This window comes from Miniopterus schreibersii (assembly GCF_964146895.1).
Source record: "Miniopterus schreibersii genome assembly, chromosome: 18".
In the NCBI taxonomy this organism is placed as follows: domain Eukaryota; kingdom Metazoa; phylum Chordata; class Mammalia; order Chiroptera; family Miniopteridae; genus Miniopterus; species Miniopterus schreibersii.
Window position 1 is genome coordinate 15,284,430 of NC_138121.1, and position 18,069 is coordinate 15,302,498.

Below are 18,069 nucleotides of genomic sequence, written 5' to 3' on the forward strand. Positions count from 1 at the left end.
ATTGTGATTGTTATCACTCATATTGGTACAGAGCTTTTACGGTGTAGGAACTATTAGCCTCATTAATTGTATGGCAACCTCACAACCTAGGGAGGCGTTCGTGATTATTATTCCCATTTGCAAGGTGAAGAAACTGAGGTTTTCCAAAGGCGGGTCCTGCCCAGTGAACTGATTTGCAGACACGAACCGGTGGAGACCTGCAGTTAAAAAGGCAGAACGAAAGCCCAGGTGTTAGTGAGACACCCACTGCGAGGCTGGGTTCCTAGAGCCCCTGCACCCTGCACCCAGCCTGCGCTCTACCCACCGCGGGCCAGCGGGTCGCCGGGTCCGCGCGAGGCGGGCGGGGCGGGATCGGGGCCGCGCGTCCTCCGGCTGCGGGCGGAGGACGCCGGCCGGGCCGGGCCGCGCCGCGCCTCTCATTGGCTGCGGCCGGCAGGTGCGCCCTCAGCCAATCAGTCGTGCAGGGGGCGGGGCCTCAGGGGCTCACCTGGAGGCCTCGGCGCTGCCCTCCTCAGTGGCTTAGCGAACCTCGGGGCACCTGTGAGTCCCTGGAGCTCCTGCCAGACTCCAGCCCGGCCGGACCCGACCCGACCTACCCGACGCCGGCCCGCGATGGGCCCTCCGTGCCGCAGCCTCTTCGCGCTCCTGCTACTGCTGCAGGTACGTCGGGTCCCCCCGGCTTTCCCAGGGGCGCCTTCCGGTCCCATCCTCCGCGCCCCGGGCCCCCCAGTCCCTTCCTCTGTTGCGGTTTCTTCCTCTCTCCTGTCGTCCCCGCTCCCTCTTCTTCCAAGAAAGTTTGGGTCCAAAGGCCCCGGAGCGGCCTAGGCTGCGCGGCGCTCCGGACGCGGCGGGGGCGGGGGCGGGGGCGGGGGCGGGGGCGGCTTGGCCCCCCGTCCCCTCAGGACCCGAGGTGGGGGCGCGCCTCGCTGCGGGCTCCGGGGACTCCGGCTCGGCTGCAGAACTGGCTCGGGGCGGAGGGGGCGTGGAGCAGAGTCGGGGTCAGGACACTGAAAAGGGGAGCCCGGTGCAAGTTCAGGGGGAGCCAGGAGTAGTGGGGACGATTCCTGAAGTAGCGAAAGGGGGATCCGCAGAAATAAAGGCACCTGCCAGGTAAAGGAAGGGTAGTAAGTAGGTATGGGGGCGACCCCGGGGTAGGAAAGGGGGGTCAGAAGTTGTTAGGGCGCGCTCGGGGTCAGGAACGGGACTCAGGAACTGGGGCGTTCCCGGTGTAAGGCAAAGGGGAGCTGGGAAGAGTAGAGGTGCCTCCAATGAAACTAAAAAAAAAAAAAAAAAAAAAAAAAAAAAGCAATAAAAGCACGGGAAGGAGAGGGGCGCCAGGTCCGGGAGGTGGCCCTGCTGCCCCCTCTGCCCCGCGTTCCCGGGGGCTCGGCGGCCGCGGGTCTCGAGGGACTTGGCGAGGCTGCGGGCCCCGGGGGGCGGGCCCCTCCCGCAATCCCGACGCCCGGAGCGAGGGAGGGGTGGCGCTGCTGGTTTCGGTGTGGGCTGGCGGGGACCCCCCCCCCGAGTCATCCCGGTTCCATACCTTTCCCTTACCAGGTCTCACCGAGGCTCTGCCAGGAGCCGGAGCCCTGTCGTCCCGGCTTTGGCGCCGAGAGCTACGAGTTCACGGTGCCCCGGCGGCACTTGGAGAGGGGCCGCGTCCTGGGCAGAGGTGAGGATCTTGGGCCGGGCGGGTGGGAGTGGGGAGGGTCCGAGAAATTGAGCTCCCACGTCCAGGAGCCCATTCTTCCTTGGCTCAGATGGCACCCCTTGGTAATTTACATAGTCATAGTGATCTCAGCGTTGCTCTGATTGAGCGCTGTGGTTGAGGGGCTCTCCTGGTGTGGCCAGTTGTGTTGGGGGGGGGCACTTGTTAGAGGCCTTCGGTGTGTCTCCTGTTGTCCTGACCACTTTAGAGACAGTCTGTCATTTCAGGCTTCGGAAGTCTAATATGTGGGAAGGGCGGGAGGGAAGTGGTTATTCCCGATTCACAGATGAGCCAAGGAAGGCTCAGAGGGTGGAGTCCACAGGTTGGCCCAGTGGGTACTGGGCGGAGCACCTGGCTCCCAGGCCCCCTTCTGTCCCTCTCCGAGGTGACTGGGGAGCCCTCTCAGTTATCAGGCTGTGCCTTTTGCTCTTAGACATGAAAACATTTGGATACAGGTACTAGACCTCCCCCTCCCAAGGAATAATGTCTTTGGTTCTTTTTCCATGTTTTTTCTTTTCCGGGCTTTATTATCACTGAGATAATCAGAATTCTAGAGGTTGCTTTGTTTCAGTTCACTGTTGCCTGGGGCGAAAGCAAGGGAAGGTTGATTTCTCTTCTGGTTTCACTGATTCCCAGATGCACTTTTTTTTTTTTTTTTTTTTTTTACCAAACCACTTTCTCCCCCCTCTAGATTTTAGTTGACTGGGCGAGTTATCACAACAATAAAAGAAACACTTTTTGAAACAAGAAATCACCCACGATTCCCCCGAAGGAATTCATTGTTTACTCCTCTAATCTTTGACCATGTGAAAAATCTACAGCAATCACGATGTTGCTTGAAAAAAATTTTTGAACTTTGGAAGTTGTACCAATAGTGGGAGGCCCCCCCCTCTTTCTTTTAAACAGAAACTGCAGCTTGGTTGATTAAAACATATTTGCTTTTCTGAGGTCTGTGTGTGTTGTGTGGAGCTTTCCGTTGGGTCGGGAAGGAAGTGTTTGCCCGATTTTCGCCCTGGGTCTGCCTTACTTGGCCGGTCTCTGCTTGATGTTCTGCCCCGCCCTGTGCTGGGCACCGGGGAGTGGACTGAGAGACAGGGACACTCCAGCCCTTCCCTCCGTACTGCCTGCTCCAGCAGGTTGCTAAGAATGTCCGAGGACCCACTTAGAGGGCACAGTGGGACGTGGGTATTTAGGTGCCTGGAATGTTTTGTAGGGTATCAGTGGGCAGTGAAGATTGGCTTCTGGAAGGAGGCAAAGTTGAGCCAACCTTGAAGAACAGATCAGGGGTTAGAGACAGGAGTGTGTGTGAATGTGTGTATGAGGTGTCCCAACACAAGTGCTGTTCACTTTGTTTCCCTGCATCAAGACATTTGGTGGCACCAAGGGTGGGTTAGTCGGTTTTTTATCCCCACCCCACCCCAAGCTCTTGTGTCTGACCAGTAATAATATTATTACATGTTAATAATTATCATTATTATTAATAGCAACCCCTATTAGTCACTTTTAACTGGATTGTGGGGTAAGTGCTTCACATATTTTATCTCATTTAATCTTCCCAAGGACCTTATGAGGGTGGGCACCATTGTTCTTTCTGTTTTGCAGAAGAGAAAACTGAAGCATAAAGCAATTTAGTTGTCTGCTCATGGTTTACCACCTGGTCTTTCTCCTGCTCTCTCCCCTTCTCCTTAGTAATCTCAAAAAGGAAAGAGGGTGCTTGGGGAATTAGTGTCCACTGTGAAGTAGATTTCATTTTCCCTGTGTGCCTGGAAGAGCAGAGGTGTTGGCAGGGCAGACCCGAGAGGTGGTGGTGGTGGTGACAGATACGAGTCAGAGGGCCAGACCAGGTGGGAGTGGAGGGGGCCTGCAGCTGGTGGTCTTGGTGGGAGAGGCAGTCTACACAAGCTGCTGGTGTGTCTGGTTCCAGTTCCCCATATGTCCATGTACCCACACCCACTCAACAGATTTCCTATCATTTCACCTTGGGGGGCTTTTTGGACTATGGGGTACCCCTTCCACCAACCCAATGTGTAATTACCCCAGGACAGAAGTGCCCTCCTGATAAAACCACACATGCGATCTCAGGGAACTGGTTTTGTGATTTAAAAAGGCAGCCAGGGTTTAGGGAGGTGGCCTCACTCTCTTTGTACAGTGTAGAAAATGGAAGGATGCCACATTACCACCAGGTTGAAACACTGGCTCCATGGAGAGTTTGCATACAAACATTGGTCCATGGCCACCCTCCTCCCCCAGTCCCTCCACAGACACCAGGTTAAGAACCCTGAGTGGAGTTTAGTGGCTCCTGAGTTTTTGTTCTTTCAAAGAAGCACACTCCAGAGCCCACTGGCTTCATGGAGAATTCGCTGCATGGGAGTTTGAAAACAAGGAACCTGTCACTTTTTGTCCACCAGTGACCATAGAGTGTCACAAATAGGATTTGGCCAAACTCAGGGGGCCTTGAGGTGGTTTGTTGGGGTCATTTCTGTGCCCTATGAGATCCTCGTATTTATTCCAGTGGTTTCTCTCCAGGTTCTAGAATAGAGAGTATTTTAAAAACAAAAACAAAGACAAAAAACCAGCTATAAATGGGTTCTTTAGTTTCTGATGATTTTCCTTTTTCTTACCATAAGTTGGTTTTTGGATCTCAGAAGTATTACGCTAGCGCACTCAGCTTTCAGTCAACGGGAGGTGGGGGGAAGGAAGACAGCTGGCTTTTAAACTGATGGTTTCCGTGCTTTGCTTCCTCTGCCACCTGGGCTTGGGCAAACAAGGCTTGTATTTTGAGTGTGAGCTCTGGCTGCTTGATGGATTGACCTAGCTCACAGGCAGGCACCCACCTGTGTGGATTAAGTACACCCATTTCCCCTTCTTTCTAAAAGATGTGCTTAAAGGTGGCGGGAACCTTATGCCGGCCCCATAATTAAATGGGCTTTAAAAAAACAAATATGAAACCTGCTTTGGATGAACTTACATCATCAGATCCCCACTCCCCCACCCTCCAAACTCCTAACCATTGCTTGCCAGATTACTTACATCTGTGGCAAGGGTAATGCAGAGCCCACTGGGGCAGGAGACTAATGGGTCATCCTCCTGCCCTTGCCTTTGTGTCTCACTAGGGGTGGAGGCCCAAGGTCCTGGGCCTTGCAAGGCCATTTAAGGAAGGCTGGCTGCTGCTCCTGCCTTTCCTTTCTGCCAGGTGGTTATGGAAATCCCTGTGTGCTCTCCGGGGCTTTTTATTGAGCCAGCCTTTTCTTCCGAAATGCTCACCTTGGTGTCTGTTACACATTCCCTTCCAAGCGTAGCCCCAGATAAGCCAGACGCTGAAGCAATCAGCTCTCTCATCTCCCAGAAGCTGCCAAAACCCTAAAGTCCCCGAGAGGCACCTGTCACAATCCAGACTTCTGGGTTTCCACTCTGCCTCAACTCCCATCTTCTCTCTGGGCTTCAGGCTTTCAAGGAGATGAATGAAATCGGTATGGCTGGTCAGGGTAGCTCTGTAAGTACCTGAAGGGTCCAGGTTTGAATTTCAGCTGTTAGCTGCGTGACCTTGGGTAAATCAATTTACTTCTACGAGCCTCAGTTTCCCCATGTGTGAAATGGGGGGGCAATGATACAGGTTTGTCATGAGGATTAAATGTTCATATGCATTCATTTGTTTAGCCACAAATACACGAGTGCCCATTGAGTGCCAGCGCCGGGCTGGACCCTGGGATTACAGTGCTGAGTAAACAGATGTGGGCTGAACATAAAGGCAAGTGGGACAAATGTAAAGAGAGAAGGAGTCATGAGATGATGGCTCATTTCTTAGGGACAGAGTAGACGCTCAGAGACCGTTTTGAACAGATGAATGAACGAATGAATAAATATTGACTACTCCTCATACCTTGGCTTGTTCTTTTCTTCTTAATCTTCGTGGCCTTAGGCCAGCCCTAGACTGTTGATCGTAAACGGCAGGGAAGAGCTGGGGCTGTGGCTCTTGGAGCTTTGTGATAAGTGTGTCCTGGGCATACAGGGCACTGAGTGCTTCCCTCTGAAAGCTTCGGAGGGCAGAGAAGGGAGACCTCAAACCTAAATTCGGAAATGGAAGGGCAGTTAGTCATTTTTAAGTGTTTTTCATCTTTGGTCAATTAAAAAGAAATTAGTGGTGGCCTCTCTCTCTCTCTCTCTCTCTGTTTCTTTATCTCTAATTTGTTTCCCATTTATATTCCCCAGCTTATGCTCTACAGGGCTTCAGGTCCCTCCTCTTTCTGCACTTTTCCTCTTCCTGTTCCTTCCTCTTCTTAATCTACCTCCAGTCCTCCACTTCCCCCCAAGGCCCTGCCTGCATCTTCCCAACATTTAGGGGCTTCCTGAGTCTGGCTACCTACATTGAAATCCAGGTGATGCCCCTTGCCAGCTGAGGGACATTGGCCAAGGACTTTCTAAGTGACCGTTTTCCCATCAGTAAAATGGGCAGAATAGTACCCAGTCATAGGGTGTGCCAAGTGCTCGATGCATATTAAATATTAAACCCGTGGAGTATCTGGTGCCTTCTGTTTGAGACACTCCCTCCCGTGTTTTACCTTTGGTTCAAACGTTTCCCTATGCTCCCTCCTGCCCAGCAAACCAGCCAAACCAGTTTCCTCAGTCTCTATGCTCCTGTGTTAAAGCAAACACTACTCTGCTAACAGTGACTAGACCAAAGTGCCCTTTGCTAGAAAAGGAAATTCTGGTATTGCTTGCCACTGTGCAGTGGTCTGAAGTGAGTCTGCCTGTTGACCTGCTCGTGAATATTGTTTAGAATTGGGGTGGGAGGAGTGGGGCAAGGAGCAACCTAGGGTGAGGAATTCAGGATGACCTTAAACGGTTCAGCTTCTGTTTGGTTTTTAGAAGTATTTCATCACACATGCTTTAGGATACCAGTCTGTTTTCCCATTGCCATAAATGCTCTGCCCCAGCCCCTGAGACTGTGGTTCACCCACATGGCTAAGCATCGAATCACCTGGAGCACTTCAAAAACACAGATTTCCCCTCCTGCTAATTCACTGAGCTACAGTTCCAATTAGCTCCTCACAGGTAACTGATTTTTGTGTATCTTTTTCAGAGTTTCCATATGGGAATACAAAAAGAGTCTTTTCTTGATGCAAATGTAAATTTAATAATCTTTTTATGCAAAGAGGGTGGGGTTCTGGACATGGCACTGGACAACTTCAGCAGCTAGGCCACAAATGTTTGAATAAATACCTGGTGCTAGCCAGGGTGTGGGCATCTGGTTGTCAGCCTGAGGCCAGGAATCCAAGGGCACCGTTGATCAGAGAGGGGTAAGCCTGGTCATTCTGCCATGCTGGTGAAGGAGAGCTGTGTGGCTACAAAGTGGAGCAGGTGTGATGGGAATAGGGGGATCTAAAGAGGTAGCCAGTGCACAGACTTCTCTTCCGGCTGACCTAAGACCCAGCCCCTGCCCTCAGGGAGATTCCAGAAAATCTCTGAGAGCAAGTGCCCAGTGGGTAATTCCAGTGCACCCTGAGAATCCATGGGGTGGGAACATGTTCAAAGGAAGCAAGGAGTGGTTTTACCTGCTAGGCCTTGGTGAATGAGAGGGCGTCTACATCAGTCAGGCAGAGAAGGAGAAGGAGCTCTCCAGGAAGAGGAAATGGAGTGTAATGGGGCATAGTGAGTCAGGCTGGGTCTGTGCCTTCTGGAACTGGGAGGGTGGCTTACAGGAGGAGAGGGTCCCAGGACGAGGCTGCCTAGGTCGGCCAGGGTTAGGCCTTGGAGCTCAGTCTACAGGTAATAAGAGGGTGTTCTCTTTCTATTTTAGTAGGCAAATCATGCATTTGGTTAAAAAGTGGGAAAAGTCTCCTTTCCACCTCATTCCATTCTTTTTTTAAAAAAATACATCTTTAATGATTTCAGAGAGAGGAAGGGAGAGGGAGAGAGAGATAGAAACATCAATGATGAGAGAGTCATTGATCAGCTGCCTCCTGCGTGCCCCCCACTGGGGATCGAGCCCACAAGCTGGGCATGTGCCCTGATTGGGAATGATCTGAACTACCATCTCCTGGATCATAGATCGATGCTCAACCACTGAGCCACGCTGGCCAGGCCTCATTCCATTCTTTACCCAGTTCTTCCCCAGGGCACAGGTAACCAGTTAGTTCCTCACAAGTAACTGGTTTTATTGGTCGCTTGCATATCTTTTTTAGGGCTTCCTTATGGGAATAAAAGAGTCATTTCTTTATGCAAACATAAATTTAATAATAATCTTTTAATGCAAAGAGTAGCATAGGGATAACACTGGTCTGTACCTTCTTTTTTGCCCAACAATATATTTGCGTGTTCTTTCTCTCTATATAGAACTTTCACATTCTTTTACTTTTGTTACAGCTGCATGGCATGGATGTGCCATAGTCTATTTAACCTGCCCCTGAGAGACACTGGGATAGACTATGGGTTGTGTCTTATCTTTCAGAAAACAGCACTCCAGGGAATAACATAGTATATATATCATTTTGCACATGTTCTGGTGTATGCAGAAGATAAAGTTCCACAGGTTGGCCTGCTGGATCAGGGTGTGTGCATTTGTAATTTTGACAGATACTTTTCTTCACAAGGACCGTATCAGTTTGCTCCCCTACCAGCATCTAGAGACCTGTTTCCTACTCTCCCAGGGGGAGACTTAAGCAAAAAGAACTGGGGGCCTGCCTCCCTGAAGACAAAATAGTTTTGATTTGAGGAAAGGCCTCAAGGTTCCAGCAGCTAAATGACTCTAAGCAAGAGTTAATTCCAGCAGCTTCTAGAATGTTCCTTTGCACTCATACTGGGGAATAAACGAGACAGAGGAGCAAGTTGGGGAAGAAGGAAGTCCCTGGTTGGGAAAGTGGTGAGTGAGTGTTTGAGGATCCAGAGGTAGGGAGAGTTATCAAAGAAGTGTTTGGGAATTTCAGGTCTGGAGCTTGAAAGAATATTAGCCACCAGTTTCAATATGAATTTGGGTAGGAAATTAGTGTTTTTCCTTAAACTGGAATATAAAATGATTGAAAAGCTATACTGAGAGTATGTATTTGGAGGTGGCCAACAAGTAAAAATATAAATATTTCTACCCAGTATTAGTAGTGGGTCCTGCAAAGGGCCTCGTAGACTTGATGGTTTAGCTAAGCCTCACAGTGGCCTAAGGCAGGAACTGTCATTATTCCCCACTCTGGAACAGGAAACAGGCTCAGAGAGGTTGGACAACTTGCCCATGGTCACCCAGCTGGGTAGTGGCAGAGCGGAGGCTACAGTCCTGGACTTTTTTTTTTAAGGTTATTTTATTGATATTTTAGAGCAGGGATGGGGAACCTCTTTTCTGCCAAGGGCCATTTGGATATTTATAACATCATTCACAGGCCATACAAAATGATCAACTTAAAAATTAGCTATGAAAAAAAGGCTCCTAGATTTATTGACTTTTGAGTCTCACCTGCGGTGGCCTTGGCAGGGCCAGACCAAATGATTTTTCAGGCCTTATACAGCTCAAGGGCTGAATGTTCCCTACCCCTGTTTTAGAGAGAGAGAAAGGAAGGGAGAGAAAGAGAAACATGGATGTGATCGTTCAGCCTCCTGCATCCCCCCTACCGGAGGTTGAGCCCGAAACCCAGCAACCCAGGCATGTGCCCTGACTGGGAATCGAACCAGCAACCTTTCCGCGCATGAGATGATGCCCAACCAACTGAGCTACACTGGCCAGTGCAAAAGTCCGGGACCTTTATCTTTCATAACCTGTGCTCTCATCAGTGCCCCCTGTGCCTTTGGCCAACCTGCATCTCCAGTGGAACCTAATTCACTGGAAGGCAGCCGTTTTCAACCCACGTTCCGCAAGAATTTTTAAAACACACAATACCTGACTATTTAGTTAGGGGCACTGACCTTTCCCCTTAGATGGTCAAATAAAAAAAATGACACTAGTCAACACAACAATAGCCACCCAGTGTGAAGGAATCAGAATTATACCTTTTTGTTGTTGTTATTGTTGTTAGATTGGCAAAAAATATTTTTTGGTGTGCCACAGAATTTTAGTAATTAGTTTATGTGTGCCATGAGATGAAAAAGGTTGAAAATCGCTGTTCGAAGGGAGAGAGATTCCCTCCTTCCCTTTGGAAAATATGTCCTTATACCTTTACATCTCACTAATTTTAATTGCAACATTGGAATTCAGCCTCTTTTGCCTTTGAAGGACTCTTTTGTCGTTTGATTTTGGGCGATTTTTAGACTCTTTTCCTTTTATTAAACATAGTTCTTTTTTTAATTTATTGATATGAGAGAGAGAGGAAGGGAGAGAGAGAAACATCGATTTGTTGTTCCACTTATTTATGCATGCATTGGTTGCTTCTTGTATGTGCCCTGACCTGCAATCAAACACCCATCCTTGGCGTATCGGAACGGCGCTCTAACCAACTGAGCTATCCGGCCAGGGCATAGCCTCCTTCCCTTTTGACTTTCACTTCCAAGTAAATACTAGCTGAACAGCACTTATTTTCCTTTCTGTTTGTCTTTTCAACTTTCCAAGTCCCTGACAATGCAATTATTACGGCATTCAAGATTGGGGGTTGGGAAGAAAACTGTCCTAAACTAATTAATGTTCCAACTGGGACTTACTCAAAGTGTAGGAGCCAGGCAGAGAACTGGGTGTGGATCTCTTCCCAGAAAGAGGGAGAACATGCCCAGACCCCAGTGGGCTCTGATGTTACTGCTAGGACCTAATAGGGCCTGGAAGGGTTGAACCTGTTTCCCATGAGCAAAATCATAAACGGTAGCCAGCACAGGACCCCGCGGGATAATTGGCCAAGGCCTAGATAATAATTACTGGGCTTTGTAATTAGGAGAGCTTGTAACAAGCTGAAAGCCTTTCAGTTATACAATACCTGGGCAAGTCGAAGGTTAAGAACACCTGTTTCTGTGGTTTGGCCTTCAAACGCGCTAATATACCTTGTCTGTTCCCAGAAGAGCTTCCCAAAAGAAGTTTGAGAGGGTCCTCACCTAGATTGTTACAACAGCCTCCTTCCTGGTCTCTCTGCTTCCCCTTCACTTCCCCCAACGCAGTCTTTTCTCTACCCAGTAGCCAGAATGATGGTTTTTAAAAATGTAAGTTAGAAAATACCAATCTCACTCAAAATCTGCGAGTGGTTCCCATTCTACATAGACTAAAAGTCACTGTCCTTTCTATGACTTACAAGGTTTCCATGATCTGCCCCTAATCACCCCTTTATCTCTTGCCTGCATTACTCCCTGAATGTATCTGGAGCACATCAGACACACTTCTACCTCAGAGCCTTTGCACTGGCTATTGCCCACTGTTTACAGTATTTTCCCCTTGATACCTGCTTGGCTCACTGGTTTATGTCCTTAAGTTTTTGCTCAAATGTCACCCACTCAGTCAGGCCTTTCTTGAACCCCCCCTATTTGAGGTAGTAGCCCCTTCCCCTAATACTCTTGTTTATCTTTCTTTGTTTTATTTCCTTCACAGCACTTTTCACCATCTAATGTCCTATGTATTTCACTTACTTCTCCTGTCCACTGCCTGTCTCCTTTCACCGAAACATAAGCTCTAAGAGGCCAAGGATTTTTGTCTTATTTAGTTCATAGGTTGTATTGTGTCTAGAACAGTGACTGGCACATAATAGGTACTCAATAAGTATTTGATGAATGTATGAATGAATGAATGAGTCGGGTTTCAGAATGTATATATAGGTCTATACATATCTTTTGCTTTTAGAAGTGATTCCCCTGGGCTTTAAAAAAAACCTTTGAGCCTGGCCAGTGTGGGTCAGTGGCTGAGCATCCACACAGGAACTAAGAGATCACCAATTCAATTCCCGGGGCACATGCCCAGGATTTCGGGCTCAATCCCCAGTAGGAGGCATGGAGGAGGCAGCCGATCGATGATCTTTCTCTCTCTTTGATGTTTCTATCTCTATCCCTCTCCCTTCCTCTTTCTCTAAAAATCAATAAAAACATATTTAAAAAAAATGCTAAGCTGGAAAAAAAATTGAGATGTAATTGACATATCATTAATTTCAGGTGTAATTGTGCCTTTTGTTTTAATGAAAAGAGGGAACTTTTTCAGTATGAACCACAGAAAGGACACAAGGTGGGGGGGGGGGGAGATGTTTTCAGGGCATGTGTCTCTGCTTGGCACTCACCAGTTTCTCTGAGCCCTGCACACCCCTGATGTAACCTTACCTAATTGTCTTGTCACAAAACAGCTTGCAGTCTAGAGTCTAAAGGTCAGATGAACCATTTCAGCCTTGGTGTAAGGAAGCACCAGATCAAAATCTAAACAAAGATCTGAGCCCGCCAGGGCCATCTGTTTGGTTTCCTATTGTCTGGGTAACACCTTCCTTGAGCAAGGCTCCCAGATACACCCAACACCTCCTCCTGGGTATCTGCAGTATCCTGCAGGCCCATTAATTGTTCAAGACCTGGTGTCCATTCTTCTAATTCTTGGCAATGCACAGGAGCCTGGAAAGGAACTTGTAGAGAGATGCGAAACACTCAAAGACAATACTTTAAGGCTAACTCAATCAGCTCATGGCCAAGATAAAAATCTCACAGCTCTGAAATCCATCTGCTCAATCAATATTCATTGAGAGAGTATTATAAGGCAATATTTTGTAAATCTTGATGTAAGAAACATCACCCTGCCTTCAGGAAGGTCACTGCCTAATGGGCAGAGTTGTTAGATTTAGCCAATAAAAAATACAGGACACCCAGTTACATTTGAATTTTAGGTAATCAGTGACTGATTTTTTAGTATCGGTATGCCTCATGCAACAGTTGAGACATCTTACTAAAAAAAATTAGTAACAATTCTTGTTTTGTCGTCTCTTCTTATCATAAGCAACCATGTATTGGCTAGTACTTCCTATGTGCTTACTGCGTGTCCTGCAAGACATGCTGCCTCTCTCCTTGAAAGCTCACAGCAAGTTGTTCGCCCTGATAGGCTGAGTAAGACGGGTGGGTCCCAGACGGGAAGTGGCTGTCGGACTCCAGAGTCTGTGATCTTTGCAGACCGTCTGTGAGCAGCCAGGTGAAGGGGATGGAGAATTCCTGCTCCTGAGGCCTCCGAGGGAGGGAAGTCCTAGATGACAGAGGCAGTCATTTGCGCATTCACTGAACAAATTCACGTTGAGTATCTGCCGGCACTAGCTCTGTGCTGCGCCTCGGGGATGTAATGGGATGAAAGAGACAAAATCCCACCCTTGTGGATTTCCCTTCTAGTCAGAGGAGACAGAAGGAGGCAGGCAGATGGTGATCTATGGAAGGAAAAACAGCATATAGCAGGAAGGGTGGTAACTATGTGTGTTGGTGTGGAGAGATTTGTGTGATTTATCACTAAGAAGAATGACATTTGTGAAAAGACCTGAAGAAGTGAGGTGCTCAATAGGTGTTAGAATCGGACTGTGTTTTGAAGGAGCTGGACCACCCACATTCTTTCGTTCCGTATTGGTGCCATTTAAAAAGACTATTCTCTGAGCAGGCCTTTTGCTAGAGGAATAATCCTGAGGGTTAATTGTTGCCACACCTCCTTAAAAGGTATCACATTCAAACCAGGATCTACTGCTCTCTCCAAGCCACAGACCTGTTGGCACGTTGCCAAGAGCCGTATGGCTCTACTCTAGTTTTCTTCACTTCCTCATGGCGGAGGAATGAGGTTGTTCTAAGTAGACATCATGACTTCTTGGGCATGATTTTTTTGTGGGGGGAGAGTGGCTTGGTGGGGGGAGGTACATGTATACTGGTGTCATAGGACCTGCTAGTTAGAATAAAGCCTGGATTCAGTATGAGGATTTTCAAAGACTGCAAGCTTCCTCCCCCGCAAATTCTTCACCACCACTGTGTGGGAGTGTTTGAAAAGGAAACGGGGTGACCAACTCGAGCTTGTGGGAAAAGTGGCTTTCCTATTGAAAACGTCACCCCGTGAGTCAGCTGCAGGACAATGTCCTGGGCACTTATTGGCAGGTGGGGCAAGATTCTGAATCACCGATACTGAGAGGCCTCTGCTGGTGAGGTTATTGGTATCAGAGGTTAAATCAATTGTGACATCACCCTCTCGCAGTCACCGGTACTCTAGGTGCCAGCTTACTCATAAATCCCGAGAGATACTGGCCCTAGATCACTGCATTCTTAGCCGGAAGCTCGGGTTTTGCAGAAAGGACGGTGTTCAGCAGTTGCTCGGTGAAGTCCGTGTGTCCAATTTCATTACCACCCCAGCTCCTGGGCTTGCAATCACGACTAAACTTTCTGGAGAAATTAGGATTTGTGGGTGTACCGTCTGTTCCCTTTTGTACCCTTTGCCTTCTCAAGTCTGCATTTATAAAGAAATGCTCTTCTGCCTTACCGGGCGTGGCTCAGCGGTTGAGCATCCGCCTAGGATCCAGGAGATCTCCGTTTGATTCCAGTCAGGGCACACGCCCGGGTTGTGGGCTCGATCCCCAGTGGGGGTGTGCAGAAGGCAGCCAATCAATGACTCTCTCATCATCGATGTTTCTATTTCTCTCTCCCCTCCTTCCTCTCTCTGAAATCAATAAAGATATATTTTTAAAAAAAGAAAAAGAAATGTCTTCCGTGCCTTGTAGATGGGTGTTTCGGAGCTTGTCACTGGAGTCTTTGATTTTGAAACTTCCATGTAAATTGTGCTGATTTTCCTTTGGATTTTGGACTTAGTTATGATTTCTCTCTCCTTTTTTAATTTTTATTTTTTAATCTTTTCTGCTAATCCTCTCACCTGAACCATGGACATACTTAAAAGACTTTGGGAATTAAATACCTGGGAGGCTGTTCACCCTAGGAAACTGTACTTCACTTACCAGCTGTGAGGCTTTGCTCCTGGTTTCACCAGAGATTTGATATCAAGGTTGTGACTTTAATCTCCAGCATCATTTATTTCTTTTTTAACCTGTGAAACAAAGGAACAAGTTTCCCTGAGCCTCCCTCTGAGAGTAAAGGTGAATGGGGAGGGCGGTAATGAGAGGCAGGACTGCATGGCTGCGAATTCTCTCTTGACTCTTATTTGCTGTGTGACCTTGAGCAAGTTACTTAACCTTTCTGTGCCTCAGTCCCCTTACCTGTAAAATCGTAATTCCTGCCTCACAGGGTTGAGATGAGGATTCCATGAGTAAACATAGGTAAAGTGTTCAAAGCGCCTGGCGTTGAGCAAACACTCCTAAGTATTGAGTTTTCAATATTAGATCTTTCTGCTTTAGAATTGCACCAAGGAAGTGAAAAAGATTGTGTTAAATGCTAAAGGCCAAAGGGGCCAGAGAGGATGAAGGTGAGGAAGGGGTACGTCCCCTTGTCTCTTTGCTCCTTCACTTTCCCCAATCTAAGACCCAACACCCACTGTGCACGTTGTGTGCTGCCCATCAGGCAGACCATCGTGAAGCAACTCTGCTCATTTGTAGTCACCCCTATTTGGTTCAGTCATCCTATGAACTTGATTCCAGTATCATCTCCATTTTAGGAGGAGGAAACTGAGACTCAGAGAGTGTTAGTGACTTGTCTAAGGCCGCAAAGCTAGGAAACGGCAGGCAGGGATTTGAACCCCTGTCCGCTGACCCCAAAGTTTATGCCATCACCCGTGTACCTGTACCTGGCTGGTGCTTTTCTGGGAACTCTCAAGTGCTCAGGTCTCTTGTCACAGACATTTAAATATTTATATATTTTCCCAGTGTTTCTTGAATTAAATATGTACAGATATGTACCCCCCCCCCAACTTAACACAAAAGCTAACATTATACACACTGTTCTGCACCTTGTTTACTTGATATATCTTGGAGATTATCCTCATTTTTAACAGATGTATAATATTCCACTATAGTATCCTATTGATGGATACTGGCTGTTTTTGGTCTTTTACTATTAAAGCAATGTCAAGAGCATTTTAGATGCTGTATGCAGGAGAGCCTGCAATGTGGAGGTGTCTCTGGCCTCTGGGATAGTTACTGATTTCAGGGGACAGATTCCTCTCAGCCAGTCCTGGGCACTGGAGAGGTACAAGGTTTTTAGGTTTTTCTGATGATATATAAAATAGAGTCAGCATTAGTATGGAGCCATAGGCAGCTTCTCTCACCAAAACTGAGTTTATTCTTGCAGGGGTCCCTGCCCAGCCTTCCACTGTGCCCATCATTAGTCAATAATGGTGCTCTTTCCCCAGGCCCCAGGATCCTTAGTCCACCCTAGGTGGGGAGTTTTAAGGATGACTGACTACCCCAGCCTTTGCTGCTGGCCTTTTGAGAAAGCTGAAAACCAATTAACCTGCTTTCAGATACTTGCAAAGGATATATCCGCCATGTGGCCCATGGAGAATGGGAAAAAAGGGAATGGGGCGGAGTTGCAGCAGCAGGGACTAGGGTAAGAAGGACTCCTGAGAGTGCTTTGAAGCACTGGAGCTGCAGTTTCCAAACACTGGCAGCTCCTTTCCAGTCGTGCCACCTAAAACCCCTGTGGGCACACCAGGGTCATCTTGCTTGTCCCCCCTCAACCCCTTGCTGCTGCAGCCCTGTGCTTCATGGAATTACAAGGTCTCTGTAACCTTCATGGACCTTCCCTCTACAGGAAGATTCAGAACTGTTCAGCATTAAACCCGCAGAGGAAGAGTATGTGTTTAAAAATCCGTTTATTGGGAGCAGTTAGAAGGAGCCTTAAAAGAGTCATGGAATTTCTTAGTTTCTGAGAACATCTGCATTTTAGCTTCTTCGCTTCGGCCTAGAGAGGAACCTCAAGTTCCACCCAAAGTGCTTAACTAGTGTTAGCCTTCGGGTAAACGAAGCTTTAAGATCCTTTTGGCTCCTTTGAAAACCCAGAATAAAAAGGGTATTACTGGCCCCCTTGGGCTCCATAAATCTGAATGATGAAGTGGTTCAAGAGATGAGTTTGCAAGCCACTCAGAGCTTCGTCGGCTCCTTTAATTATTATTATTTTCTTTCTTAAACTAGTACTTAAAGTTCCTTCCTAATCATTTCGGGGGTGGGGGTGAGGGGTAGGGTGGAGTGTAAACCAGTTAGTTCTATGAATACCGCAGTTTGCTTGACCTCCCTACCAAGTTTGATGGGAGGGAAAATATTTTGTTTTTTAAAAAATTCATAATAGTAGCAATGGATTGGGGTTATGTTGAAAAAGGAGAGGGGAGCATTAGAGATACACACTGACATTTACAGATGGAAAGATAGGTGTCTGGGTGGGAAAGGGGTTGGGGGTATAATTGTCATAAGACTGCCATGTGGGAGCTGGATATGTGGGCCCATTATACTGTTTTCTCTACTTTTGATTATGTTTGAAATTCTTCGTGATAAAGTTTAAATAAATTCTGCAAGGAAAACTTGAATAATGATCTATAACAGGAAATTCAAACACCCTCCAGACTGCCCTCCCCTTCTCGGTGGCTGATGTTAACAATTTGGTAGGTATCCTCCCAGACATTTTTCTAAGCATTCGTAGAACATGTGTGCCCATATTTGTGGGTTTAAAAAAAAATTGGGGTGTTCCAGAAATGGAAATAAAAATTGTTCTACAAAATGGAACCGTCTCCTTCCCCTCCTTTATATAATACGCCCTGGAAAATTTTGCACGTCAGTCATGGAATCCGGCCCCCCCCTCTGCGATCCTGTAAAACCTGAGGAAGGTGCTTTTGTTTGTTTGTTTGTTTTTAATATGTTTTCATTGATTTCAGAGAGAGGAAGGGAGAGGGAGAGAGAGAGATAGAAACATCAATGAGGAGAGAGGGTCACTGATCGGCTGCCTCCTGCATGTCCACTGGTGGGAATCGGGCCCACAACCGGGGCATGTGCCCTAACCGGGAATCGAACCTCAAACTCCTGAATCACAGGTCAACTCCTGAGCCATGCCGGCCAGGTGGAAGGTGCTTTTTAATATCGCAGAAGCCAACCGAGTTCCCCTTAGTCTGGTGTTTGAGTGCCTACTGTGTGCTCTGTGTCAGTCACGGGGCTTCTCCTGTCCCAAAGGCTTTGGAGATCAGCCTAGGAGCATTGGAAACGCTCAGATGCCAAGTTATCAGACAGGGAGCACATTCAGAATCCAGGTGGGTTAGAACTGTGTGGGCTGGAGCAGCTGTTGAAGCTTCTGCAGGGGAGTCAGGAATGGGCCTGAGGTGTTGGGTGGCATGTCAGCAGGAAGGGGGGAAGTGTCTCTTGTTGGGTGGGGTGGGTAGGGAGGGACTTCCCAGCAGATTCTGGGGACTAGGAATTGACAAAAGGAATGTTTGGATGGTGACTCTCAGGTGAAACTCAGCTTTCTGCCCTGGAGCCACACCAGGAGGGTGAGGGGCTGTGAGGAAACTCTCCCTTAGCACTTCCCGCCTGGCCTCTGAGGCTGATGGCCTAACGGGG

At 47.9% G+C, this 18,069-nt stretch overlaps 1 protein-coding gene across 1 annotated transcript in view; it reads left to right on the forward strand.

Moving 5' to 3' along the window:
• The first annotated feature begins 468 nt into the window (after window positions 1-468).
• The window catches only part of CDH1 (cadherin 1), a 71,966-nt gene continuing 54,365 nt past the window's right edge, over window positions 469-18,069 (forward strand). Inside the window, exons 1-2 of the mRNA XM_081118393.1 lie at window positions 469-660; window positions 1,558-1,672. Of these exons, the coding sequence (XP_080974519.1) occupies window positions 613-660; window positions 1,558-1,672 (163 nt within the window). The 5' untranslated portion in view covers window positions 469-612. The remainder of the gene's footprint in view (window positions 661-1,557; window positions 1,673-18,069) is intronic.